General features: G+C 47.2%; 4 protein-coding genes across 9 annotated transcripts in view; 2 read left to right on the plus strand and 2 right to left on the minus strand.

Moving 5' to 3' along the window:
* The first annotated feature begins 3,954 nt into the window (after window positions 1-3,954).
* On the plus strand, window positions 3,955-7,983 carry tomm20b (translocase of outer mitochondrial membrane 20b). Its single transcript, XM_086212127.1, has 5 exons — window positions 3,955-4,203; window positions 6,022-6,068; window positions 6,438-6,519; window positions 6,591-6,733; window positions 7,202-7,983. Exons 1-5 carry the CDS (start codon window positions 4,080-4,082, stop codon window positions 7,244-7,246), a joined length of 441 nt encoding a protein of 146 aa, XP_086068253.1. The 5' UTR covers window positions 3,955-4,079; the 3' UTR covers window positions 7,247-7,983.
* Window positions 7,984-8,592: 609 nt separating this feature from the next.
* On the minus strand, window positions 8,593-14,081 carry rbm34 (RNA binding motif protein 34). Of its 2 annotated transcripts, XM_086212129.1 has the most exons (12): window positions 14,002-14,081; window positions 13,476-13,533; window positions 12,751-12,910; window positions 12,214-12,341; window positions 11,840-12,050; window positions 11,692-11,751; window positions 11,066-11,109; window positions 10,620-10,703; window positions 10,477-10,540; window positions 10,357-10,402; window positions 10,162-10,280; window positions 8,593-9,555 (listed from the first exon to the last, which is right to left on the minus strand). In XM_086212129.1, the coding sequence occupies exons 2-12, from the start codon at window positions 13,496-13,498 to the stop codon at window positions 9,262-9,264; spliced, it is 1,233 nt and encodes a 410-aa protein (XP_086068255.1). In that variant the 5' UTR covers window positions 13,499-13,533; window positions 14,002-14,081; the 3' UTR covers window positions 8,593-9,261. The 2 variants fall into 2 exon arrangements, with proteins under 2 accessions (XP_086068255.1, XP_086068256.1); XM_086212130.1 differs by lacking the exon at window positions 14,002-14,081 and having other exon boundaries at window positions 10,357-10,399; window positions 13,476-13,688.
* On the plus strand, window positions 13,851-21,451 carry tbce (tubulin folding cofactor E). The gene is made up of 17 exons (XM_086212128.1): window positions 13,851-14,146; window positions 14,994-15,161; window positions 15,471-15,555; window positions 16,028-16,180; window positions 16,362-16,447; window positions 16,921-17,020; window positions 17,520-17,622; window positions 17,917-17,993; window positions 18,072-18,164; window positions 18,392-18,456; window positions 18,825-18,889; window positions 18,979-19,131; window positions 19,212-19,350; window positions 19,479-19,547; window positions 19,638-19,697; window positions 19,777-19,868; window positions 20,203-21,451. The coding sequence occupies exons 2-17, from the start codon at window positions 15,047-15,049 to the stop codon at window positions 20,296-20,298; spliced, it is 1,551 nt and encodes a 516-aa protein (XP_086068254.1). The 5' UTR covers window positions 13,851-14,146; window positions 14,994-15,046; the 3' UTR covers window positions 20,299-21,451.
* A 350-nt stretch (window positions 21,452-21,801) lies between these two features.
* Window positions 21,802-24,822, minus strand: part of LOC147257904 (nidogen-1-like) — a 31,295-nt gene continuing 28,274 nt past the window's right edge. For all 5 annotated transcript variants that reach the window (XM_086212135.1, XM_086212131.1, XM_086212132.1 and 2 more), the window contains one exon: window positions 21,802-24,534. In XM_086212135.1, coding sequence (XP_086068261.1) covers window positions 24,416-24,534 — 119 coding nt within the window. In that variant the 3' untranslated portion in view covers window positions 21,802-24,415. The remainder of the gene's footprint in view (window positions 24,535-24,822) is intronic.

A 24,822-nucleotide genomic window follows, 5' to 3' on the forward strand; every position in this document is an offset into this window, starting at 1 on the left:
GTCTCGCTGTCACGAGAGGAGTGTGACTCCGGCGGTGGACACACTACAACATGTAGGAGAGGATTTGAAGAATACTCTCTCTAAGCTCTCATGCAGCTCTTCGTCAAACAGAAAATGGAACTTGGAAAAGGTTGACATGACATCCAAACATTGACTCTGTGGAGGAAGAGACAGCAGGATGTTTTCTGCCTTCAGTTTCTCCTGGTTGTGAATGAAAGAATGTACTAGAACCTCCTTCTTATCGAATTCACCAGCCACCAAACAAACCCCTCAGTGCATCACAAAAAAACAAACAAAAAAAACGCCTGTAAACGTAGCAGCTGCAGCGTCATCACTCGTCACCATCCAGCGACAGCAACAACCAACCCACCGTTTCTTCACTCTAGCTGCCAATGAACCAACTAACGTATCCCAGGAAGACGCGTGACACTGCAGGAAGTATAGATACAGATTTACATTCTGTTTCCTGTCTACTGTGATGCCTTCAAACTGTTTCAGGAACAGTCACTTTCGAAGTTAGCATCACTGCCTGATCTGCTTCGCAGCAGGCCCACGTCTCACTTGCCTAACCTACAAACAGTAGAGGCGTGAAGTAAGTTCTGATGAATGTCCAGCTCACTCCCCTCCAGGTCACTTGGTCCCAGGTCTCTCTTCTTCCATCACAGCCTAACCTTAGCTTTGTTCTTCTAACCACTGCATTTACACTTCAGAAGTCATCCAGGTGTGGCGAGCTTGAAGATAGAAGACACCTGCCGTGATGCAAATGAGGCAATGGCCGCCTGTAGGCGCTCAGGTGGGAGGGAACTGTGCAACAGCAACTTGCGCTAGCAGTTAGCACTGCCAGTTCATGCTAACAATTAGCATTACAACATTTTTGCGCCCACTTTTCACATGCAGTACAGTATTAATGTGTTGACTGTCAATGGTTACAGTGGTTTACAATTTGTTTTCAGTTTCGAGGTTTTGTTAACAGAACACTACATCTCTCCTTGTTGTTTCAGAGCAGTTGACTAACCACGGCCGTTAACCCGAGGTCACCTGACCTACTTTATCGGAAGGGACTGAGCCTCTCCAATCACTGAACGCCTCATTTTGAACTATAACCTTTAAAGTTGGGAATCCCACTACAGCAGGCTGGTAAACAAACATGTAAAGGTGCTTACAGCCACTCATTCAGCAGGTGAGCTTACTGGCACCAGTCGGCACAAGGAGGAATGAGGTCAGACCTCGTCATGGAGTCAGTCACTAGATTTACACAATCTTGTTGGGTACTTAGGTGCACAACACGCATACACACACACACACACACACAGCAACGCAGATGTGATTTTAGAATGAGGGAAGCTGATCTGTTCTCATGAGCTCAAAGGGTTAAGCACTCAGAACACACACACACACACACACACACACACACACACACACACACACACACACACACACACACACACACACAGATCTACCGCAGAATCAAGAAGGATCCCACAAACTAGTCCAGAAATTCAAACGTCAGCATGCTTGGAGGAGCTCCACTATTTCCCGTATTACCTTTTTAGATTCACCTTCAGACCCATTACCTCTTCGCACTAGAGTGTGTGTGTGTGTGTGTGTGTGTGTGTGTGTGTGTGTGTGTGTGTGTGTGTGTGTGTGTGTGGGAGGGGTATTGATAAAGTCTGAGATCCATCGAATGTTCTGTTAACCTTCTTGCCGTCCGATTTCTAGATGTTTTTTTATCTCAACTACCAAGACAAAGAAACAAACAGCTGGCAAAGGTCATTGAAAACCAGAAATGTGGTTGCCGGCCATATGTCACCATGTTCTCACCCACACACACACACACACACACACACACACAAACACACGCGGTATCAACATGTTACAGAGGGATCCCATCACAAGAGGTCACCTGAGACACGTGGTGACAGACCGTCATGTAGGTGCAATCGATCCCTCAGGACGCTGGATGATGACACGCCTGAGGAGTGACAGCCTCCCGGTGCTGCAGCTGCTCATAACGTGTTCACCACCCAGAGGTGTTTTTCCTTCATTCATTCATGCTGCAACTGTTGAAAACATTCCAGTCTTCAGGATGCAGGACTGCAGAGGGGGAGGGGGTGGGGGGCGCTGTGCTGGAACAACAGCTACCCCTGCCGACCAACCGCCGCCACTGCCTGCTCCAGCCGCAGTTCCCCCCCTTGAGCCGCGCTCACCTGCACGAACCTCACCGATAGCTTGGGTCTGATGACGTAACAATGGTGACCTGATGTCTCCACATGAATTTGAACCACAGAATATTTCATCTCTGTTAGGTCTTTGTCTCCGTCATCATCATCATCATCATCTTCATCATCATCATCATCATCGTATCAGCGTATCAAGAGTCAAATATGTCACTGTGGAACTAATATGAGAAACAAAAAAAACAGACAATAATATGACACAAGTGTAGACTATTGTGTTAAAAAAAGAAAAGGAAGTAATATGAGACCATCACACATGATATCATAAAAAACGAATTTAACTACACACTTAAAGACTGGTAAGAAACTGGTTTAAATTATAGAATACAACAGAATGGAATGCCTTTATTGTCATTATCCCAGGTACAATGAGATGCAACGCTGCTCCTTAGGATGTGCACATATAAATAGAAAAATATACATAGACACATATTTACACTACTACACCTACTATAGGACTAATACTGACATAACTGTACATAGACTCTGCAAAGACATAAGGACATATACTTATACACATAAGACGTATACATAGACTGTACAACTGTAAACAGGCTTGTGCGAGTCCCACTGTGGGTACATGTGGGAGTGGATAGCAGCTTTAGGTGGTGCTGTGGTGCATCCAGGTGCACAGGCACATGACAGTACCAGATCAAGGTGGCTGTGTCATCAACAGATTGAGGTGACTTAGCATTTGCAGTGCAAACATGGCAGAACAGTCCTGGTGATAGTGCAAAACATTTAGAGGTACTGATACAGTTCAGTCTTCATCCCGAGCTGGTTTTGTGTAGGAGGCTGGCAGATTTGGTGGTGGAAAAGAAAAGATAGTGCCGGTAATTGTGCGGAGGCGCTTCAGTTCCTTAGTGCAGGCTTGCGTTGAGCATGGTGACAGCTTTGGGAAAGAAGCTGTCCCTGAGTCTGTTTGTCTTTGCTGGGATGGACCTGTAGCGCCTGGCAGAGGGCAACAGGTTGAATAGGTGGAACGCGGGATGAGTGCTGTCCTTGATGATGTTCTCGGCTTTGTTCAGGCTGCCTGAGGTGTAGATGGTGGTTCGGTCAGGCAGGGGGCACCCGATGATCTTTTGTGCTGTGTTGGTCACTCTCTGCAGACTCTTCCTGTCAGCTTCAGTGCAGCTGGAGTGCCACACTGACACAGTGTATGTCAGCAGGTTCTCAATGGTTGAGCAGCCTGCTGACATACTCTGTGTCAGTGTGGCACTCCAGCTGACAGGACGAGTCTGCCAAAAAACCAACAAAACAAAACAGATAATGAAATAAAACAATATGTGTTTAAAACCTATACCAAGTAGGGCTAGGTATTATTACCTCACGATAAAATCGCGATACATTGTTCATGATAAGATTATCACGATTCATGTTCATGTTTCTTTGTCGCCTGCCTGTGTGTCCAAGGCTTCTATAAATTCCTCACATTATCTTCACTGGCGTTTACGGGTGAACTGTAAATGAGTTGATGGCCAACCATCAGTCACACTTACCTCCGAGAAACTGGAGTAATAATGTAAACAAAGCTAATATTATAGCATCTCTTCATCAAACGTCGAGGCTAAATCCTTGTTATATTTTTTTATTTAGACAAAACAGCAGAAAGCACAGCCTTCAAACACTCGTTTGCCATCTTATTTACTTTTTTGTGTGTGAAAATAATGGTTTATTTTCTGTCAGGCGCGGCACAGACGGAAAACTTGTCAACGGCGGGGGCCTTCTTTGGGTCCTTCCCGTCTCCGCCGCTCCAACAGCCTTCTGATACAATCCATCTAGCCGAGGAAAAGCGGTGTATAATAACGAAATCCTCCACCGAAGGATCGGGCTCCGGGAGCTATGATGGGCGGGAAGGCGAGCGCGATCGCGGCGGGTATCTGCGGAGCTCTTGTCGTCGGTTACTGCGTCTATTTCGACAGGAAACGACGGAGTGACCCCAACTTCAAGAACAGGCTGCGAGAACGTGAGTGTTGACCTCCTTCCTCTTCATTCTCACCTTCACCAGGCCTGGGTGGGAGCCGAGGTTCAGTCCATTCAGGTCCGGTCCGGTTCGGGTGGGATTAGTTTTAGCTGATTAGCTTGTCACAGTAACGAAGCTAGAAGGTAGTGAACGCGCTCCCTACGCTCTCGCGCCGAACTCCGTTTAGATATATGACATTCCAGAACCGGCATCCTAAAAACTACCACTCACCGAGCAGGTAGGTTAAGATTCGCGACCACTTGCGACTCCGAAAGCTGTTCGGCTTCTTTCGGCTACTAATTCACGAGCCCAATCGCACCAGTCAGAGGAGGCTGACACAACTTTTCCTTGTCTCCCCGACTGGTCTTGACTGTTAAGAATCCTGGATCCAGGCTTGGTTGAATGTCATTTCTTCCCCGCCAGTTGTCTCACTGAAGCTCAACATGATATCTCACATCTCATCAAAATGTTTACCAAAAAAAAAGGCACACAATGAATGCAGGATTTACTAAAATCATGGTGTTATTAAATGTTCACATGTATCACAAATGTGATGTTCCATGTAGTTCTTCTGCCCCTGATCGAACAGAGAGAACATAATCGGAATTATATTGAGAATATTAGTATCTCTCAAAAACAAAACAGTAGAAATAGTGATGTGCAGTAAAATGATTGAAAAGTAATTTTAAATTTTTTTAAATTTTGATTTCTGCTCTTGGTGGACGAGCTATGGCGTGTGAGCGCCGCTTCAGGCAGCTCCACTCTCAGTGGTTCCTCCCAAGTTTGACAACTGATGAGGATCAAGCCTCTGAAATGGCGTCTAAGCATTTAACAAATCGCTGTCCTTCCTGTTGTTCAACTGACTGCGACGTGGAACACATAAAGAACGGGACAGAGACTCGTTCACGAAGCGGCTGTGTGATATAAGAGTTTACACAACACTGCCAGCCGGGCCTCCAGCCATCAGGAGATTACTGTTATAGAAGAGAGTCAGGAGCTGGAATTCCCCCAATCTGGTTCAGAGGTTCATTGGAAGGAGTTTCTTCTTTTGGAGCGTTTGTTTAGTCTGCCAGGTAGGAGACCACCAGGGGGATGGGGCACCAGCATCTCCATGGTTCCCTGCACCACAGTCCACGGATTCTGGATTATTACGGAAAAATCCTCCCTGTGGTGAAGAAGTGGATGAGACTGACGCGTTTGGTGCAGCAAGATCGTCTTCACCAGTGAGCGCCACTTTGACGATCCTCGCCACATAAATTGGTTAGAAATCCAAAGCTCATGTTAGTCTTCGAAGGAACGGCGCCACAGACTTAAGCATCACCAAGAACCACTGCGGTCTCTTACAGGCCCGTTAGCAGCTGCCACTTAAAAAAACACCAAAAATCCCGAGTGTGGTGTTTCCTGGCATATTTGATGTCGTGGAATAAAATATCTTCAGCTTGTGCTGTAAAAAGGAGGGGTGATGTCATGATTGACAGCTGATGGAGTGAATTACTGGCATTCGCCGTGGCACCCGCAGCCTTCTCATTGGTGTAAGAAGGTAAATAAATGAGTTGCGCTGCAGCCGCTCATCATCAAGTGGGCGGGACCTCGATACTGCGGCGAGACTTCGGTTCCAAAAGCTGGTGAACATCAAGCAAAAACACTGTTTAATACTGGAACTGTTTGAATGTTATTGAATCTGTGGTTTGGCAAACAGCTTTTAGGGATTTTACCGCCACCTTCTGGTGGAAGTAAAACTCTCCCGAACGTCAGGTTGTGGACAAACAGAAATTTGGGTGGAGCTACAGCTGGAGGTCATGAAGCCTGTCTGTGTTTCAGGGAGAAGGAAGCAGAAGGTGGCCAAAGAGAGAGCCGGCCTCGCCAAGGTGAGTGTCGGCGTGTGCGTCTGCCTGCTGAGTCGCTGCTGTAGCGCCAGTCGGGTCACATCTTCCTCTCTCGCCACTGCAGGGATTCCCTGTTCTCCTCTCGCTGTGTTCATCCTTCACTTGTTGATTTGAAACACAATAAAAGTATATTCCTGTTTACCAGAATTACTTAGTAGAAGGTCATTAACACCCGGCATTTAAATGAAGTTCCTAATTTTGTTGAGGGTCCTCAAGGACCCCTGGTAGCCCCCTATGGAGGGGCTCTTCATTCCTGCTGCAGGATTCCTGTTAGCACGCTGCAGAGACGGATGATAAGCTGACTTCTTGTCGGTGAGCATTGTGACCCTGTGACCCTGGTGTGTTTCACAGCTGCCGGACCTGAAGGACGCCGAGGCGGTGCAGAAGTTCTTCCTGGAGGAGATCCAGCTGGGGGAGGAGCTACTGTCACAAGGTAACGCCTCCTTCTCTCTCCCAGCCTAAATGTCTTTATCATCCACAAACTCATGGGTTTGTGATCCACAGGAGACTACGAGAAAGGAGTGGACCACCTGACCAACGCCATCGCCGTGTGCGGTCAGCCTCAGCAGCTGCTGCAGGTGCTGCAGCAGACTCTGCCGCCGCCCGTCTTCCAGATGCTGCTCACCAAACTGCCCACCATCAGCCAGGTACAAACTCCGCCCACCAACCCGGGTCAAAGTGGACTCTTTCTTTTAACAGTCTCTGAATCAGACTTAGTTGATCCTGAGAAGTTGCATCATGCTACAGTTCCCTTCAAATAGAAAAAAATGAATAATAATGAAGTTGTCAGGAAAGTAAATAACTCGTGACGTTCAACACAACTCACTCTTCTAATGCACGCAAAGAAAAATGAGCTTGAGTTGTCTTTCTCTACCGCTTCCCAGCTTTTAGCATTCATCGCAGCTAAGCTAACTAGCATTCAAGCCGCCTGCAGCTCCATGATGCACCAGAGAAAGAGTTACAGAACCCTTACCGCCACTATAACATGAGATGACACGTTAGCGTCTGAGCGGCCCCCAGCATGAACGTGGCGGTAGACCAGAGGAACGCTGGTCTTGTTGCTAGCATGATTTGAGTGTAAATCAGTAACTGTTTGTTCTGCTCCTGTCCTGCAGCGCATCGTGAGCGCCCAGAGTCTGAGCGAGGACGATATAGAATGAGGAGGAAACTGTCCATCACTTCCATCGACACGTCAAAGGGAATTTGTTTTCTATTCCTGGTGTAGTCATGACAGTAGTGTTTGCTTCTTTTTTTTTTTTTTAACTTAAAACTACCCGTTTTGGGGTATTGGAGTGTGATGACCAGAAGGCCTGGAGATGTTTCGGCGCCCGTCCTCTCTGTGTACCAGCTGACTTGGTAGGGTTTGTGCCAGCTGTCTTCGTGGTCATCAGTCGTACAGGAAACTTCTGGACTTCATAAGTATTTATTTTCTTCATCTGTCGTCTCTGTTCTAGACCCAGAAACACTTTTTAAAAGTGAAATGTTTTGTTGGTTCTAATGAGGACGAGCCTCTTTAGGACAAATAAAATGTGAATGAACGGTGTTGGAGTTTTATTTCATGAAGCAGAGGAACCAACGTTCCTCAACGTGCGGCCGGAGTGCAGGTGCTCACGTTTCACAGGCACGGAACGCCTCAAATCTGCTCAGCGTCACTGGTCTGACACAGAACATCACTTCGCTTTGTTGCTACTCAGTTTTCCACCTCATTTTACGACTTGGGAAAGTTTTTTCAGTCTTGTTTCTTGTCGATGTCCTAGTTTATCATATATTTCATTAAAGTTTTGTCTGATTTTTCTTGTAGCGACTGCTTCCTTTCACATTCATGATTTTCTTTTAACAGTCTGGTAAAAATTTGTTTTAACATTTTTTTTCCATCAATAAATATTTTTTTCCTGCGCATTTGTCTTTTTTCATTGTTGCTAAACCTTTCAGCCCCCCCCCCCCCCCATCTTTCCACGTGTTGGTTTTCCAGCTTCTCTAACGTCCAGCCTAATGCCTGTCGGGTTCTTCTGTTAGGCCAGAGGCTCTCGTCCAGGTCGGCTCACGTCCAGCGCTCCTCAGATCCATCACTCACGACCCAGGAGAGTGAACCGGCCGCGACCCGACCTGAGGCCTGGTTCTTGTCCGTGTTTCCAGGTCAGATGAGTGACGCTGTCAGATTCCTTGTTCAAACGCTTTTGAAAAGCTTCAAATTCAAACAATTTCTCATCTTGCTGAGGAGCTTTGAGGGCCTCGTCAGTGAATAACAGGAGCCTCCTGAAGACCAATAAGACAAAGCGACTCCAACACTGTGATGGCGCCTGTGTTCACGTTCTCCTGGAAACGTGACGTTCAAAGAAGCTTTCATTTGTTGACAACGGAAGGTTCCACCGATCAAAACTCACCAACCGACCTGGGAGGGGAATTCGCTCCATGAACCAACATTCTAGTTTAAGGATGAACAATTTATGGCTTCCTGGTTCTTGCAGTTACAGTAATAGTTCAACCCCCCCCCCCCCCCCCCCCCCCCCCACAAAAATCACAATTCACTCTCTACTCTTCCTCTTGCTGGTTGGAGGTCAGGTGACGTTTATCAGCCCGCCAATCACTGCTGATATCATCTCCCAAACAACTAAGGTGAAGGGAGACCGACTGTCAAAGGGATCAAAACAACGGAGTCCATCGGACCACAACAGGCCTCCACGCGGCGGCCCGGCTTCGTCCTCCCGTGCATCAGTCGGGTCGTTCAGTACAACTCTGAGGCTTCGGGACGATTGAATCGCTTCGGAGAAGCAGTATTTTATGATTACGTCGGGGTTTTTTAACATTTAAATACTGGTCACCCTTCACTGTCACGTCACTGTTTGAGGGAAACCGCACCTCATGTCACTGAACTCCAGCAGTGATTGGTGGATTCCAAATGTCAGCCGACCCCCCCCAGCAGCACGTGGGCGCGCAAGCGAAGACTGAGTGTCATTTTTGGGTGAACTATCCCTTTAAGGTTTGATCTTCACAACCTGCCGCTTTAAAAACACAAAGTCCCTCCCCAGTTGTATCCAAACATGATGCACTTCCTGTGAGTCGTCAAAACCGCACCGATTCTCAGATTTATCCAGACAACTCGTTATCTGACTCCAAACATGTCATTTCCTGCGCTGTAGACAGGAAGTGACAACCAGAGATCAGATTAGTCCTGTCAGATGTGAAACGCCTTGTTTGGCTTCAGCTTCTTCTTCTTCTTCGTCTTTTTGCCCGGAGCCGCCATCTCTCCTTTGAAGCTTTTGCTCTGCGTTTGCTGCTTTGCAGAGAACTTCTTCTGAGGTTTGAAGCCTCTTCCTCCGGTGCCCTTCGCCGTCGCTGGACTCTTCACCGTGCTTCGGCCTTCGCTCTTGTTCAGCTTCTCCTTCTTGACTGACCTCTTCACCCTGATGGACCGGCCCTCCAGTTTGGAGCCGTCCAGTTGTAACGCCAGCTGGACTGAGTCGGCGCTCTGCAAAACCCACCAACAGCTCAAAGTTAAAAAGCTGAAAATGATGAGGAGGTTCAAAAGCCATCTGCTTCCACACGGCGGCAACAAGAAATGTTCTCATGCAGAAGTTTGTTCCTGCACGTTAAACCCTCAATCTTGTCTTGCAGACAAGGAGCAAAGCCTGATGGGTATTTGTGACATCTACACATCTGGACAGGAGTAACAGGATTACTTCAGCTGTAATCAGCAGAAAGAAACGGATTCAGACCCACTTCCTCTCCTCCAGATGAGATGGGCGCACATTTGTTGGTTAATTACTTGTTATAAATATATTTGGCGAAAAAAATACTTTCACAAACTCAAGTAATCCGAAGAGTAAACAAGTACCAAGGTGACTATTTGCTAAGCCACTGCAGGGATCTTGCCTTCAAAATAAAAGCAGCAACACTTAACTGCTATTCTGGTTTTGTTCGAGCTGCTTGGAGTCTTATTCTGAAGAGTTGATCTTTTCGCTTTAAAGCAGGCTCAGACTCCTCCTGGGACATATTCAAGTCATGTCTGGAGTTGACCCGAAAAATTACGGGAGGAAATTCTGATCACAAATCCACATATTAACCAGAATTGTACCTCAAACAGGACGTAACCAAACCCTTTCCCCAGTCCAGAGTTCTGGTCTCGCACCAGTCGCACCGCCTCAACGTGGCCGCATTCTTCGAAATGCCGCCGGAATGCCAGTTCGTTTAACTCTGCAAAAACACACACGCAGCGTTAGCAGCACCTTTACCAGTCGGTCACGTGCGTCAACACTGCAGGGCGACTCACCGAACGGCAAGTTCCCCACAAACACCGAACGTTTGTGGTCGTGCTGCTGCAAGACAAGGAGAACGCATCAGACACCAGCTCGCCACCGATCACGAGCGCTGAATCTGACAGACAACTTACCGATACGCTACCAGTCACCCTGTCCACTCGGATGAAGAAGTCTTTCTCGATCTCCTCGCCGTTCCTGCCAGAAAACAAGGAAGGACGTGTTAGCAGTCGCACGCTCGTGTCAATAAAATTCAAGCTCGCTGTCGACGGCTGACCTCTCCAGCGCCTTGGTGACCCCTTCCTCGTTTTTAAACACGACGTAGGCGTTGATGCTTTGCTTCTTTGGATGAGCTTTGCGTCTGTTAGGAGGAAACTGCAGTTTAAAGTCAAAGAAAACATAGAAGGTCCTTAAAAAGGCCTGATAAATATTCAAGTGATTCATATCAAAATACAATTATAAATGTTGAATAAACCAATCCTACACCCGCCCTCTTACCAGGCTAGACCCTGACAACTGTTGTGACTGGAGGAACAAGAAAAAAGGGCGGGCTCACGATTGGTCGATTGTGCCAGGAAACCAACATGAAAAACTAAAATTCTTCATTTAACAACCTGACCACGGTGTCTATGAGACTGCCTGTAAAAATACAAGTTGATGACAAGTGGCGAAACGAGCAGCGTTAAAAACCGAGGAGATGGGGACATCTTGACAGAAACTTACTTGATAGCGGCAACTTTGCGCGACATGGACAGATCCTCTCTGACCTGCAGCCGACAAAGAAAACACACGTGTCACATGACTGATGTGGCTGCAGTTCCTCTTCTGGCCACTGGCCTGCGTCTGCTGTAGGAGTTTCAATGCCTACATTTCACTTGAATTAAATGGCGCAAATAAATCAGAGCGGCGGCACAGTGGTGCGGTGGTCAGCACTGTCGCCTCACAGCAAGAAGGTTGTGGGTGGAGCCCCGGCTCCAACACGGGATCTCTCTGGGTGAGTCTCCATGTTCTCCCTGTTCCTGCTGGGTTCTCTCTGGTACTCCAGCTTCCTCCACAGTCCAAAGACATCAAGAGGGACCAGGTTAATCCAGACTCTAAATTGACCGTCGGTGTGACTGGGAGAGCCAATGGTTGTCTGTCTATATGTGTTGGTCCTGCCATGGACTGGTGACCTGTCCAGGGTGAACCCCACCTCTTGCTGCTGGATAGGCTCCACCCTCCCCCCACCCCCCGCAACCCTTAGCGGTAGAAAATGGATGGATGGAAATAAATCAGAGCGGGAAATGTTCCACCTGTGACCAGAGGCAGAGACGGCGATACGTGACAGGTGTTTGTGTGCATGTTTTTACCATCGAACGAAAGCGGATGGACTCGATGGATCCTTTATCTCTGAAGAGACTCCGCAGGGTCTGAGGAAGAAACCACAAGAAAACATTTAGCCGTCACTTCCTGTGCTGATCAGACATTTCCTGCGGGAGGAGGCAGACGTGGCGATACCTTCTGGGTGCAGCTGGCCGGCAGGTTGCCGACAAACACTGTCCTCTTGTCCTTGGCTGCCTCCTCCTCTTTCCTGCCTCGCAGCTTCTGCCTCTTCATCACCCAGTGCTCCACGTCCTTCTCTCCTCCTGGCTCCGGCACTTTCCTCTTCTTCCTCTTTGTCGGCCCCTGTGTTTGCTCATCATCATCTGCGTTCTGTAAACCGCTCTCCCTGAGAGAAGACCAGAGTGCCAACGGCAACATTTAACATGAGACAGGAAGTAGCATAGTGACCATCTGGTAGTGGCTACCAATACTGCTGCATTCCACGATTCTTGTTACCAAAATAATACATCTGTTCTAATGAGCTAATCAATCGATGACCGGTTCCTCACCTGTTCTCCAGCTGCAGCTCGGCAGCTGATTTTTCCTTAGGCGGCAGCTTCTTTTTCTTCTGGCCAGGTTGACCTTTGACCTCTGGAGTTTCTTTTGTTTCTGGACCTTCTTTGCTTTTCTGAACCGGCTGCCAAGATATCAACAACAACAAACACACAAAGCAAGTTAACTCATCAGGGCTGATGAGCCCTCAGGCGGCATCAGTGGTCCTCGCTGGGTGACTCACTCTCTTACATCATCATCATCCTCCTCCTCTCCCTCTAAACTGGGATGTTTGGTTGATGCTCACATCTATTTCCTCATGTTGCGCCCGCTGAGATTTCCCTACTTGTGCCCTGAATACCCGAGGGTCTGAGCCCAATGAGGTTCATCCTTCTTATGGGCCATTAAACTGGACCCATTAAAACAGCAGCACTGGGGGACATGGAATTCATCGCCTTTCTTTTACTCCCATTCGTGCTGGGAGCCCCACAAGTTCACATTCTCCTCCTGTAAGTTTGTGTTTGAGGCAAAATCTGAACGTGTGGTGGCGTTACCTTCGGAGCCGGCTGAAACAAGACCTCCGCAGCCGGCGTGGCAGCACAGCTGAATAACGCTGACAGAGATCCAGATGCTGCAGAGTTCTTCGGGAACAAACTTCCTGACACCTGACCCACCATGTAGTCAGCTGGCTTTTGCCCTGGAGACGTGTCCCCACTGAAGACAGAGTCAAGTCAAACAACATAACAGCTTGTTGGAGGTGTTGCGGTCCACAATGTCGCGGTTTAAGAGTGACTGTGCCAAAGTTAACCGTTCATTATCGACCAATGAAATACAGGAAGACCTGAAATTCCTCCATTTGACTTCCTGGAGTTACAAATAGGACACAGGTGTAGCCTGGTCACTACCATCCACAGCCTGCGCCACAAATCAATAAATGGCTCGAATAACAAAATTGAACAATGCAGTCCGGGTAATGTAAGGTACTATGATGCATTCATTTGGCAATTTACCAAATAAATTTACAAGTGAGGATGCTTCTCTGTGCTGCTCTGTATGGAACATCACCATCGTGAGTCTCAGGATAATCTCAAAGTTTTAAATCGTTAGCTTCCATCATGTGCTTCTTACGTTGGTGTATTACGTCACAGCCGAGGGTAAAGGTGATTATTTATTACGTTACAAAGAGGGTTTCTCACAAGCATCGATTCCTACGGCCATGGAAATGACCAGTGTCCCCTCATTCACATCCACGTGAGGGAATATTCAGGTGTAAACAAACCTCTGACGAAGTTTCTTCTTCATGGTTCCTTCCGGTTGTTTCCCGCGTCTCTCCGAGGCTGGGCGGGAAATGTTGTAGAATTAAATACTGATGTAAACTGCAGCTGGTATAATTAGCATTCGTGCGTGTTAAAACTGTAAAAACACAGCGGTTTCCGCACGTTGTTTTCCTTCTGTGGCTGTCCTACTGCGAATTATTTCCCTTAGGAAACATGACATCAGTCGTCCAATGGTTCCTACATATAATCCTCGATGTATTTAAAGCTCATTGTAAATACCCTGGTCTGGAATAAAAGACACGTGACAAACGTCTTTTGTAAAATGCAATTAAACCCCTTTGGCTGTATTTATCAAGAGTTTTATGGGGAATATATTACTAGAAAATGTGCGCCGTCTAAAAGTGTCCCCCCTCCCCGATGTCCCAGGGTGGAGAAATGTTTTGGTTGCTAGCATAACCTGAGGGACGTACTGAAGTGAGGTCCAAATAGGAAAGGAGACATTTTGTCAACATTTTGAGGGAGACAGACCTTAGAGGAGCCAGTAATGTAGACGGGTGACTCGCTGATCCCGCAACACGGCTGTAATTTCAGGGCGCGTCGGAAGCAGCAGCAGCAGCAGCAGCAGCTAACAAGCACAAAAGCTAACTGACCGCCACACCTTGGAACCGAGCAGGTCAGTAACGGAGTTGGGTTTTGTTCGAGTGTTTAATGTTTCCAGTTGTTTTGGTCCTCAATGAACTCTGTTGGGAGAGATGATTATAAAGACTCCATAGGACAGGAGGAGATGAGAAACTTTGTTGGGCACCAGAAACCTTGGAATTGAAGGGTTACCAGGTGCCCAAAGATCGAGAATCAAATAGCGGGACGAGGAGCTGATGGGCAGAACTTTAGAATACAAATACACGTATACATGTAAGTAGTACGAGAGGAAGAGGTAGGAGAGAGGCGGTGGAGAGTCTCATGCATTCATTTGTATGCATGTTATGTAGTATAACTCATATTACTGGCAACATAATAATGCACTGTGATGAATATAATGACAATCAAGTAAGTAAAAGTTACTACAGAGATTTCGAGAGCATTCCAGGAGGAAACTGGGATCAGGAGACGAAGGGAGGGATGAGAGATCTTTCATGTGCCTTTTTTTTTACAGTATTATGTAGTTGTCCATGGTAACCTGGACCTCGAGTGCAGGTGGTGGTACGCAATCTATCAAAAAAACACAGGGAATCTTTAGAAAATCAACTTTTCCGCCTGCTGCTCTCAGTGACTCACTGGTGGATGGAGTCAGACGAAGTATTGTGATTGGATGATGTCAGTGACGATGCAGCCACCCAAATGATGTCACGGGGAGGATGAGATGACAGGAGTAATCTGTGTCCTTGTGCACACCTGGTAACATCTGTCCTGAGCGAATCCCTCTCAGCTCAGCTTCAATAGCAGGTCTGCACGCGCTCCACGTACCGAGTACCACGTCTGAAGGGTCTGGGGTCTCTTCCTACTTCTCATCTCTTGGGCAGGCGAGTCGATTCTGGCCGTGGTTCCAGCTGTCGCTCCACGCCAGCAGGAATTGATGGTGTTGGACCGGACCGAGCTGGAGGTGCCGGTGGATGCGGTGGGCAGGCGGGTGTCCTGCAGCGGGGAGCGGGCCACGGTGCGGTATGTGGGTCCAGTGCCGCCGACTTCAGGTCAGAGTTCAACTCACAGAGCAGAAATACTTTGCTGCATCGCTTCAGTGTTGATTTGGAGTGAAGTTCTTCGTACTTCTACTGTGAAGCCTCTGCTCATCGAACGACTCCCTGCAACAATAAACCATTTAAATCTTTGGGAGTGGCGTCTTGAGTTTGCTCGATAGATTTTCTTCTTCCGCTCGATTTGTCAACAGAAATGCCGCTAAATTAATTGCTTTGACTTGTGGGTGCTGGATTACGTCACCAGGTCTCACCTGACCTCGCAGCTGCTGCTAGAATGATGACGGGATGCCGTGTGTCTTTCAGGCCTGTGGCTCGGCGTGGAGTGGGACGAGCCCGAGAGAGGCAAGCATGACGGCAGCCACGAAGGAGTCCAGTACTTCACATGCAGGTCACTCTCCGTGTTCACTTTAATTATTTGACCGTTGAAAATATCCCGTAATGACGTGATACTTCTGTTGTTATAACAATACAATCACCACGTGTTTCTGTGGCGTGACGGCGATGCGTTTCCATGCAAAGAAATGAAACCACTGAACAAAGTCCAGTGTAATAATTCCACTGACTTTTGTTGAGTGAACACGTGGAGATGCTAACTTCCTGTTGGGCTACAAAAATACCACATCCCTTCGCTGCCGTACATCAGGACAAAAGCAGAAGCCTCCTAAGGCCGGTGTCCCGGGGGTCCCTTGGACTTTGAGACACTTCCTGATTCCTCTCATAAACTTCAGAAAGTTGAAAATCTGAAACCATGTTGTTTTTTTTAACAGCTTCTTTCAATCTGATTGAAAATCCAGTTAAAATCCGCAGCTTTATGTAAAAATATCACAAAGGAATTTAATACATTTGATATTTTCTCTTAGACACCCGAAAGGAGGCTCTTTTGTCCGCCCGGCCAAGGTGAGCTTCGGGTCCGACTACCTGACCGCCCTGCAACAGCTGTACCAGATGGACGGTGAGGCGGAGGAGGTGCTGACTGACGTGATCTCCGTGTGGGGAGGCGTCAAGGAGCGCAGGTACAGTCTGACACGACGCTCGTCTGCAGGCAGCTGGTCATGTGTTCAGCATTGCAGTGAACCAAGTAGGAACGATGTTGTCAAAGTCGCCTGCACACTCAAACAAGGCTAATTTGATTTATTCGGTGTTAAATTGAAGCCTCTGTCTCTCTCTCCCCCCCCCCCCCCCCCCCCCGTTCAGTTTTGAGAGCCTGCAGTCGGTCCTGCTGGTGCGCTCTGAGGTGAACGGACCCGGTGCTGATGGCGAGATCCGGAACACCACCCCCAGTACCCTGGAAAGCTTCCTGATGCTGTAGAAGTCACTAGTTTCTGTCCGTCAGCCAATCAGACGCGAGACCCTCACTGTCTCTGAGTATTTATTTGTATTTGATGGCTCCTCAGTTCTCCGGTCGGTTCTCACTCGCGGTACAAACAGATTCAACCTGGCCAACGAGTGAAAGCAAACTTGAGTCCCTTACGTGTTTGGATGCAATCACCAACGTACAACTCATATGAAGCGCGAGCGTTTACTTGACGTGCTGCGACGGAGGAGAGCGTCCTGTTGGATCTCGTTGCAGGTTTCTTGCTGTTTGTCCCCAGAAATGTTTTAGGGTGATAGGAAAACGCCAGATTTGTCCTTTAAGTCACTCTTGAATCGAGCAGTAAATGGCCTCCGTAACCAATCACGTACCGGCAGTTAGGGTTATTTTGCTTCACTGAATGTCTGCACCTGCTGAGTTGACCTTAACAGTGGCGGTCAGACGTGCGCTGGCTGGACCTGACCAGGACTCTGCTGTCCTGCTGGGAGGACGTGGCCACCATCACCCAGCAGCTGGAGCAGCTGGAGGGGCTTCAGCTCAGGTAGACCTGCCCGAGCCCCCACGTCTGCTCCTCTACACACATGAATGACGCTTCGGGGGATCGAGCTGCCCGCGGACGTGCCTGCTGGTTAACCGGCCTCATGAGCTCATTCCTGAAAACTCCCAAATATCACTCGACGAATCAAGCGACACCCCGTTGGTGTCATTTTACATTCTTCCCTGACTGGTCATGTGACTTTGCTTTGAGCAAATAATTAAAAAGCACTTGAGGAGTGTAAACATCTGCCAAGAGAAATTCAGACATTAAAAAGGAAGGGGGGCATTTTTTGGTTGCTACTTTTAAACATTTTGGCCCAAAACAGTGCATGTCCTCTCCCGGCCCCCCCACCCCAAGGTTTGTTCAAACGACAGGCGGACAAACGTCCTCAGCCGCTCAGCGGTGGAGGTGAATTCATCAGGGATGAAGAACCTTGGTTGCAGCTGACTTGAGGTTTTAGTGGAAGAAGCCAAACACAACCTTGTGTTCTGTTCCCTTGTAGCTACAACAGACTACGTTTGCCCTCTGACCCCTCAGCTCACCACCAGGCCTTCAGCAACCTCAAAGTCCTCTCCCTCATAGGCTGCGACCTCACCTGGACTCAGGTACACACACGCACACACACACACACGCTCAGCCTTCACCATTTCATTGTCGAGGTCAGGCTATGAACAATTCAAGGTTCGTCTTGTAAAGTCATGTCAGCCGTATGTCCTGACTGAGTTTTGACATTTAAAAACATTTTAAGTTCCGGCTGTAAAAAATATCTCTTTACAAAATTATGTAAAGAATTTATGATCACACACAGTCTGTTTATATGTTATTTAGAGTCTAGATTTTCTGAATAATGTCGAATTATAGGGTAGCAAACTTGGTTGTCATTGATTCTACTTGCTCAGATCCTGGATTGCGCCCCCATGTGGCCACAACTGGAGGATCTTTGTGTGGAGGACAACAACATTACTGAGCTGCAGAGGTGACTCCCGTCCACCCGTGCTGTTCTGAGGTCAGTCAGCTGGCCTGCTGACGCTAACGCCTGCTGTGTCTTTTAAAGGCCCGAGGTCGTCCTGAAGTCACTCAAGTGTCTGAATCTGTCCAGGAACCCTCTCCTGCAGGACAGCGTGCTCAGCCTCGCCGCTCTGCCCAGGTACGCCGGCTCACCTTCAGTTCATCCTCGAGTCCCAGTGGATGTTTGTGCCAAATGTGAATAAGCTCATCCGAGGCGTTCCTGGGAAATAACGTTAACTAGAACGAGATGGAGTAACAGAAAAACCTGAAAACAAACTCCTCCACAGGGAAGGTGTTGGGTGTGTCTGTAATCGCCGTAGCAACGTAGCCACCGTCGTCTCTCACAAGTGCGTTGTGTGTTTGCAGCCTGGAGCAGCTGAACCTGTCCAACACTGGACTGACCGCCATCCGATTTGACGACGTTCCTGCAGGTAAAGTCGCACCTGGACACTCACTCACATGCAGCTGCATCACTGAGCTTCCACTGCAAAGACGTGTCTCCTCTGGTGGAAATACGCCAACGTGTGGGAGGGCACAAACCAATCAGAGCAGCAGGACAGTGAGACGCTCCACTACCCATCAGAGAGATGATGTGGGACCAGCTCCCTCCCCGAGGTCGCCCTCTAGTGGGCGGGGAATTCTTTGACTGAAGTTTCCTGTGATTTCATTTTGGTGACATATTTGAGCTTTGAAAAGCAAACATGGCTTTCATTTCACCGGCAGGTTTGGAGGTGCAGGATGTAAATATTTATGCCAAATCTGTTGGGTTACTGACAGGCTGCACCTTCTTCCCCTGCAGGGTCTCAGACCGCCATGTTCCCCGCGCTGAAGAAACTCAACCTCAGTGACAACAACATCACGGAGGTCAGTTCATGTTTCTGCGTTCATCGGCTCCTTGTTCAACCCTTCCTAACTCTTTCACTAAGCTCCTCCCACCCGTCCCCTCCCCACAGTGGTCGGTGGTGAACGAGTTGTCCAAGTTGTCCAACCTAGCTGAGCTTTTGTGCCGCGGCAACCGGCTTCTGAGCAGCGATGGAAACCGCAAAACAGCGGATCAGATGGTTATCGCCAAACTTGGACGGCTGCTCTTCCTCAACAACAGCAAGGTGGGAGGGTGTGTGTGTGAGAGAGAGAAAGAGAGAATGAACGAGAATGATGTTGTGCTTGCTGCCATGGTTACTGTCAGATCAGCCCTGAGGACCGGCGGGGGGCGGAGCTCGACTACCTCAAGATGTTTGGAGAGGAATGGCTGAAGTTGGGGGTTCAGAGTCAGACCAGCACCGAATTCGTCTGTCAGCACCCTTGTTACTTGAGCCTCATTGACAGTAAGTCCCGCCCACATGAGGTTGCGCCTCCACTGAGTTGAAGTGCTCCTGATGTTTAAAGTCATGTCTGTCAGATTCAGTGACGTCACAGTGATGATGTCACTGATGGAAACAGCCCTGTTTTCCAGAATATGGCACCCCAGAGGAAGGAGAGCTGAAGAAAGTGCAGCCGTTTGCGCTTAAAAACCAGCTGTTAAGTGAGTCCTGATCTGGTTTGAGTCACATTCCCGTGCATTTACATCCCTCCAGAATAAAAGCACAACAGTGAGCTTTTCTGTCGCCTCCAGAGATCACGTTTGTGTTTCCTGATGACGCCGAACGGAAGCCAATCGAGAAGAAACTTCCAGGTAAAGAGGCAGAGGTTTGGAGGTGATTCTGGATGTCTGAGCCGACGGTGTGAGTCTAACTGCACGGCCTCCTCTTTAGCCTCCATGCTGGTTCAGAAGGTGAAGGGGCTCCTCTACCGGCTGCTGAAGGTCCCCGCCGCCGACCTGAAGCTCAGCTACACCAGCAGCAAGGTAACGGCCGCCATGACGCTGCAGCGGCCAAATGCTGCTCCGCTCCCGGAACCCAGGAGCAGAGATGCTTTTCCTCCCTGATACCAGAGTATCAGCTGATATCATCAGTACATCAGCATGCGTCTGCTGTTGGCCGATTACTTCCAAAAACATAATCCCGAAAAGGGTTAAATTTCTGGGGAAGTTTATTATGTCATTTCTGCCAATAAGTTTTAATACTTAAATAATAATTACATTTATTTGTTGTAGACCTAAAACGTGTGACATCACGTGCTGTGTGTGACCTCTTGTGTTTTCCACTGACCTTTGAACGCGTCGCTGCCCGTCTCTCCAGGTGGTGGGGACGGAGTTCGAGATGGACAGCGACCTGAAGACGCTGCAGTTTTACGCCATCGAGGACGGAGACCGGGTCTTGGTGCGCTGGTCCTGACCCCGACACAGCGAGACGCGCTGGAGGCCCCCGGAACGGAACGTCAGCCGTGTCAGCGTCGGACTGAGGACGTTCTCGCTCCACTGGAGACGTTACATTAGTTTAGACATTAAAAACTCCCGAAACCAAACCAGAACCAATCTGACGCTCTGCTGGCTTCACTTCCCGAATGAATAAACATGGATTATCATGAACACGTCATAAACTGCTGGCCTGCAGGGCAGACGGGAGAGACGACACCTCTGCCACCAGTTTTAAGGCTTCCTTTAACCCGTACGTTTTAAAAAAAAAAAAAGTTTTCATGCTTGTTGAGGTTTGATAAACCAAACCGCCGATTGATTCCTTTCTCAGGCTGACAAACAGATTCATCTGCTATTTTCTACCGCATGTGAACGTAAACGATCTGCACGTTGATGATGAGCCTGAACTCATAGGTCTCATTTTAAAGTTGCTTTTTTTTTTTTTTTTTTTTTGGTTTGTTTTTTTCGCTTTCAGCTTGCAAGAAAACCTTAGAGTAGAATATTCAGAAAATACAGCGCTCAGCAAGTCAAGTTCACCAAAACAACCACTGTAACTTAAAAGGCAGACGAACTCAAAGGAAATCAATAAAACTGTATGGAGGCGGCACGGTGGTGCAGTGGTTGGTGCTCACAGCAAGAAGGTTGTGGGTGGAGCCCCGGCTGGAGCACGGGATCTTTCTGTGTGAGCCTCCATGTTCTCCCTGTTCCTGCTGGGTTCTCTCTGGTACTCCAGCTTCCTCCACAGTCCAAAGACATCAAGAGGGACCAGGTTAATCCAGACTCTAAATTGACCGTAGGCGTGGCTGGGAGAGCCAATGGTTGTCTGTCTCTATGTGTTGGCCCTGCCATGGACTGGTGAGCTGTCCAGGGTGAACCCAGCCTCTCACCTGAGGGCTGCTGGGATAGGCTCCACCCCCCCCCCCCGCGACCCTTAACAGGAATAAGCGGAAGACGATGGATGGATGGAGTTGTACGGATGCGTGTGGACTCTGTTTGACAACAGAGTGGCAACCATCACATGCCAGCAGCTGCTCGCACACTGCTAATGGACTCAACAAAGCTAAAGTGAGCTGTGAGGCCTGTTGAGGAACATAAATATATTTGTAGTTTGAACTTTACAAAAGTCCATTAAAGTCTCCAAAAAGTGTGCTTTTTTTTTTTTTTTTAACCTTCACGCAGCTTTGTTGAACACGTCTGATTGGCCGAAGCTATCGTGACACAATCACACAAACAGGAAGTAGAAATACCTCTGTCCTGCGTGACCTCAGCCTCTCGCCACCAAACTCTTTTTAGGTCATCCTTTCAGGTTAAAATAACTGGAAGCGGCGTGAACCAAACGTCTCTTCTCCGAGGACGCCCGACCACACCGAGGCATCGACCCGCCTCTGCTTCAGGGTCGAGTTAAGATCCAGGCTCACATTTCAAGGGTTCAGAAGAGGGTCAGGTGTCTGATGCGGAGGATCTGATCCTCGAATCCTTCCACTGTGGAACCACGTATGAAACACAACACGCCGGGTTCAAATATTTCAACAGGTTTTATTGCCGCTGCTTCCTCAGACGTGATGAAGATGACGCCAGGCAGCAGTGTTGCACGTTAATCCGGGCGCTTTTTGATCACTTTACCAGACGTTTGAGGAACCCGATCAACGATGTTAAACAAATATTCATGAAAATGAGCAGTTTTATATCATTCATACGACGCCCACAGGGTGATGCTTTACTGTCCCTGCAAATTCATTTTCTTGTAACTTTTTAAACTTATTTATTTGCTAACTCGTCAGTTAATTTACTCCTGGCCTTTTGACGGGTGTTTTTTTTTTTTTTTTTTTTTTTAAATAAACCAAGTAAATTTGCCAAAAATTGTGACAGGAAAATTAAGAAAAAGAAAAGATTTGCATACAAAAAAAAAAAAAAAAATTGTGACAAATGGATTACAGAGAGACTGGTTTTGTACTCTTAAAAAAATATGAAAAATTAAAAATATACAGTAACAAAGTCTGTGGCAAGATCAAAATGTTTTCAAATTGAACATTTTAGGTTTTGTGGAAGTAAATTATCTCAGTTACAAAATGTAATAGAAAAAAAACAAATTGTAACTGTAAAAATTTGGACAAAAACAAAAAAAAAAACTTGCACAAATTCACCTTGCCTCAACTCTTACATTTGAATTATGCACCGATTACTGCAAATAAAAACTTTTAAAAATGTTCATGGTCATTTACACGTTCAATTTCATATCAATCGAAAAATATTTATACTTCCAATTGAATAGTTCAGAGCTTAAATTAACAATAATTACATTTATTTAATACAAGATAATTTCATTTTAACATTAGTAGCCATGGAATATGAGGATTACACAAATCTCTTTCAAGAAAGACAGTTCCTGTTTAAACACAGGCTCAAAGGTGTTGAGCCTTTTTTTTTAACTCTTCGGAAACTTTGTTCTGGTCTAAAAAGCCTTCAACCTGCGCACACCTTCACAGTAATCATCTTCATCATCGTCCGAAGACGTGAAGCAACATCAGCACCACTGACAGAAGTCAGAATATCGTCTGCATATCAGGTAATTATTTACAAGTTCATATAAAAATACATTGTGAGTTTTAGCACAAACAATACAATAAATTCTGTAAGTCTCAAAGTTATTTAGCCCTTATTTGAACTTGGCTCAGTGGTGACGATGGCGGTCCAACTGGTTCACCCCCTTCCTCCCCCCCAACATGCTAAGCTAAGCTAACATTTATCCGTAGGCATCGCTTAAATTTAGAGCAATGTACTTTACCATGAAAAACCTTATTCTTTGGAATTATCTTGTTTAAAGGTGCAATTTGTAAGTAAATCTGAACAAGCAGAGTTTCGCATGTCACACTCCAAAAATGCTAACTTCCTTAGCATAAACCTGGGGGCTAAACCAATGATGCACACGGCTCCTGCAGGCTACAGTGACTTGCTATCATCACTTCAGTTTGAAAAGATAACTTAGTGCGGCGCTAGCTTGTTCAGTTACTCACAAAAGGTCCAATAAATGCTTTAAATGTCTGTAAAACTGACTGTTTAAAAAAGGCACAACGATCCACATGAGGGATTTTGATGAAAACCGACCACATCTCACCAGAATCCTGGACATGAAACCAACCTGCTGCCGTGAATTTGCTGTGTTGGGAACAAACAGGATCAAGAGCGATTTTGGCGTTCTTTCAAACACCGGCTTGTTATTTTGTGAGCCAATCAAAATTGTCGTGGGCGGTACTGAACCCAGGGCCCTCTGAAGAAAAAAAAAAAAGATCCAAGTCTTCATCAAAACTTGCCCGTTTCAGTGTGTGTGCTGCTACTAGCTAGCGAGCTAAGAGTTTGTTAGTGATTCACATGGCGAGCGAGTTCATACCCGCAACGTAGCTCTAGTAAACAAGAATCTTACATCAGGGATTCGTGTACACAACAAAGCACAGAGCGTCCAGAAAATGTGCCGTTAATGAGGGAGGTCCAACAGCTGTTAGAATTACGCATTTACACATTTAAAAACCGCCATGTTTCGATTGTCGTGGCCGTGCGGGAGCCCTGATCTGACAGATTAGTATCGGAATTATATCTGACTGTATTTCGCAGTGATCATTCAAAATGGCGAACCACCAACCACACCTACAAGAAACCAACACTACAAAGTTGCACTTAAAAAAAAAACACACACACAATAAAAAAACACAACCTGAAATTCACTGTTGAGTACCTTTTCAGTTCACCTGGTCAAAGTGTTTCAATGTTACCCGCTGTCTTTAAAAACTCCCTGTATTTGAGTTCCGTCTGGTCGCTTCTTCTCATTCTAACTTCAGTCCAGTTTTGTTGAAAACAAATCAAATTTGAGTTCAACGGTGACTGGAATGAAGTCAATGATCTGGCGTGACGTCATAAATACGGTGAGTTTGAGACATTTCTGAGAGCCACAAAACACAGAGAGAAACCCCTCAACTCTTACAAAGCGGTAGAAATCTTCAATTCAAGTAGGAAAAGTAGAAAAGACCAGAATTCAGTTAAGCGAGTTTTGTTTTTCATCTACCAACAGCAGCAGCAGTGTTGTCGTCGCTGTGCCTGCGTCCTCACAGGTTCCTGTCCACACACTGGCCGTCAGCGTTGTCAGGACAGCGACAGGTGAAGCCGCCGGGGCGCGGCAGGCAGAGGTGGGAGCAGCCACCATTGTTGGAACAGTAGTTATACACTAAAAGGGAAGAGGAGGAGTTATCGCTTCGTAAAGTAGTTCCAGCTGAATCACTTGAAACTCTATCACAAGGCCAGAGCGAGAAAAACAAACCCGCCTCAAACAGAAAAGAAAAAACTAAATGTGTGATTTCCTACTTTTCTGAGTATGCTAGCATATCAAAAGTCAAAGCTAAGAAACAAATATGCTAAATGTCTAAACAACACTCCTCGAGCACGTCAAAGAAACTTTTGGAGGCTTTTTTCCCTCCTTTTTACTGCTAGCGTGCAAAGAAGCTAGCATGCTTGA

This window comes from Aulostomus chinensis, chromosome 8 (genome assembly GCF_037954235.1).
Source record: "Aulostomus chinensis isolate RoL2024-O1b breed Wild chromosome 8, RoL_Achi_v1.0, whole genome shotgun sequence".
Classification (NCBI taxonomy): Eukaryota; Metazoa; Chordata; class Actinopteri; order Syngnathiformes; family Aulostomidae; genus Aulostomus; species Aulostomus chinensis.

Coding starts and splice junctions, on each gene's coding strand:
- tomm20b (XM_086212127.1), top strand. CDS start 4,080: ATGATGGGCGGGAAGGCGAGCGCGATCGCGGCGGGTATCTGCGGAGCT. Junction 4,204..6,021: donor CAAGAACAGGCTGCGAGAAC/GTGAGTGTTGAC, acceptor TCTGTGTTTCAG/GGAGAAGGAAGCAGAAGGTG. Junction 6,734..7,201: donor AACTGCCCACCATCAGCCAG/GTACAAACTCCG, acceptor CCTGTCCTGCAG/CGCATCGTGAGCGCCCAGAG.
- tbce (XM_086212128.1), top strand. CDS start 15,047: ATGGTGTTGGACCGGACCGAGCTGGAGGTGCCGGTGGATGCGGTGGGC. Junction 16,448..16,920: donor GATCCGGAACACCACCCCCA/GTACCCTGGAAA, acceptor AGTGGCGGTCAG/ACGTGCGCTGGCTGGACCTG. Junction 19,351..19,478: donor TTACTTGAGCCTCATTGACA/GTAAGTCCCGCC, acceptor CCTGTTTTCCAG/AATATGGCACCCCAGAGGAA.
- rbm34 (XM_086212129.1), bottom strand. CDS start 13,498: ATGAAGAAGAAACTTCGTCAGAG. Junction 10,281..10,356: donor TGTGGGGAACTTGCCGTTCG/GTGAGTCGCCCT, acceptor GTGTTTTTGCAG/AGTTAAACGAACTGGCATTC. Junction 9,556..10,161: donor TTGGTTACGTCCTGTTTGAG/GTACAATTCTGG, acceptor TGGGTTTTGCAG/AGCGCCGACTCAGTCCAGCT.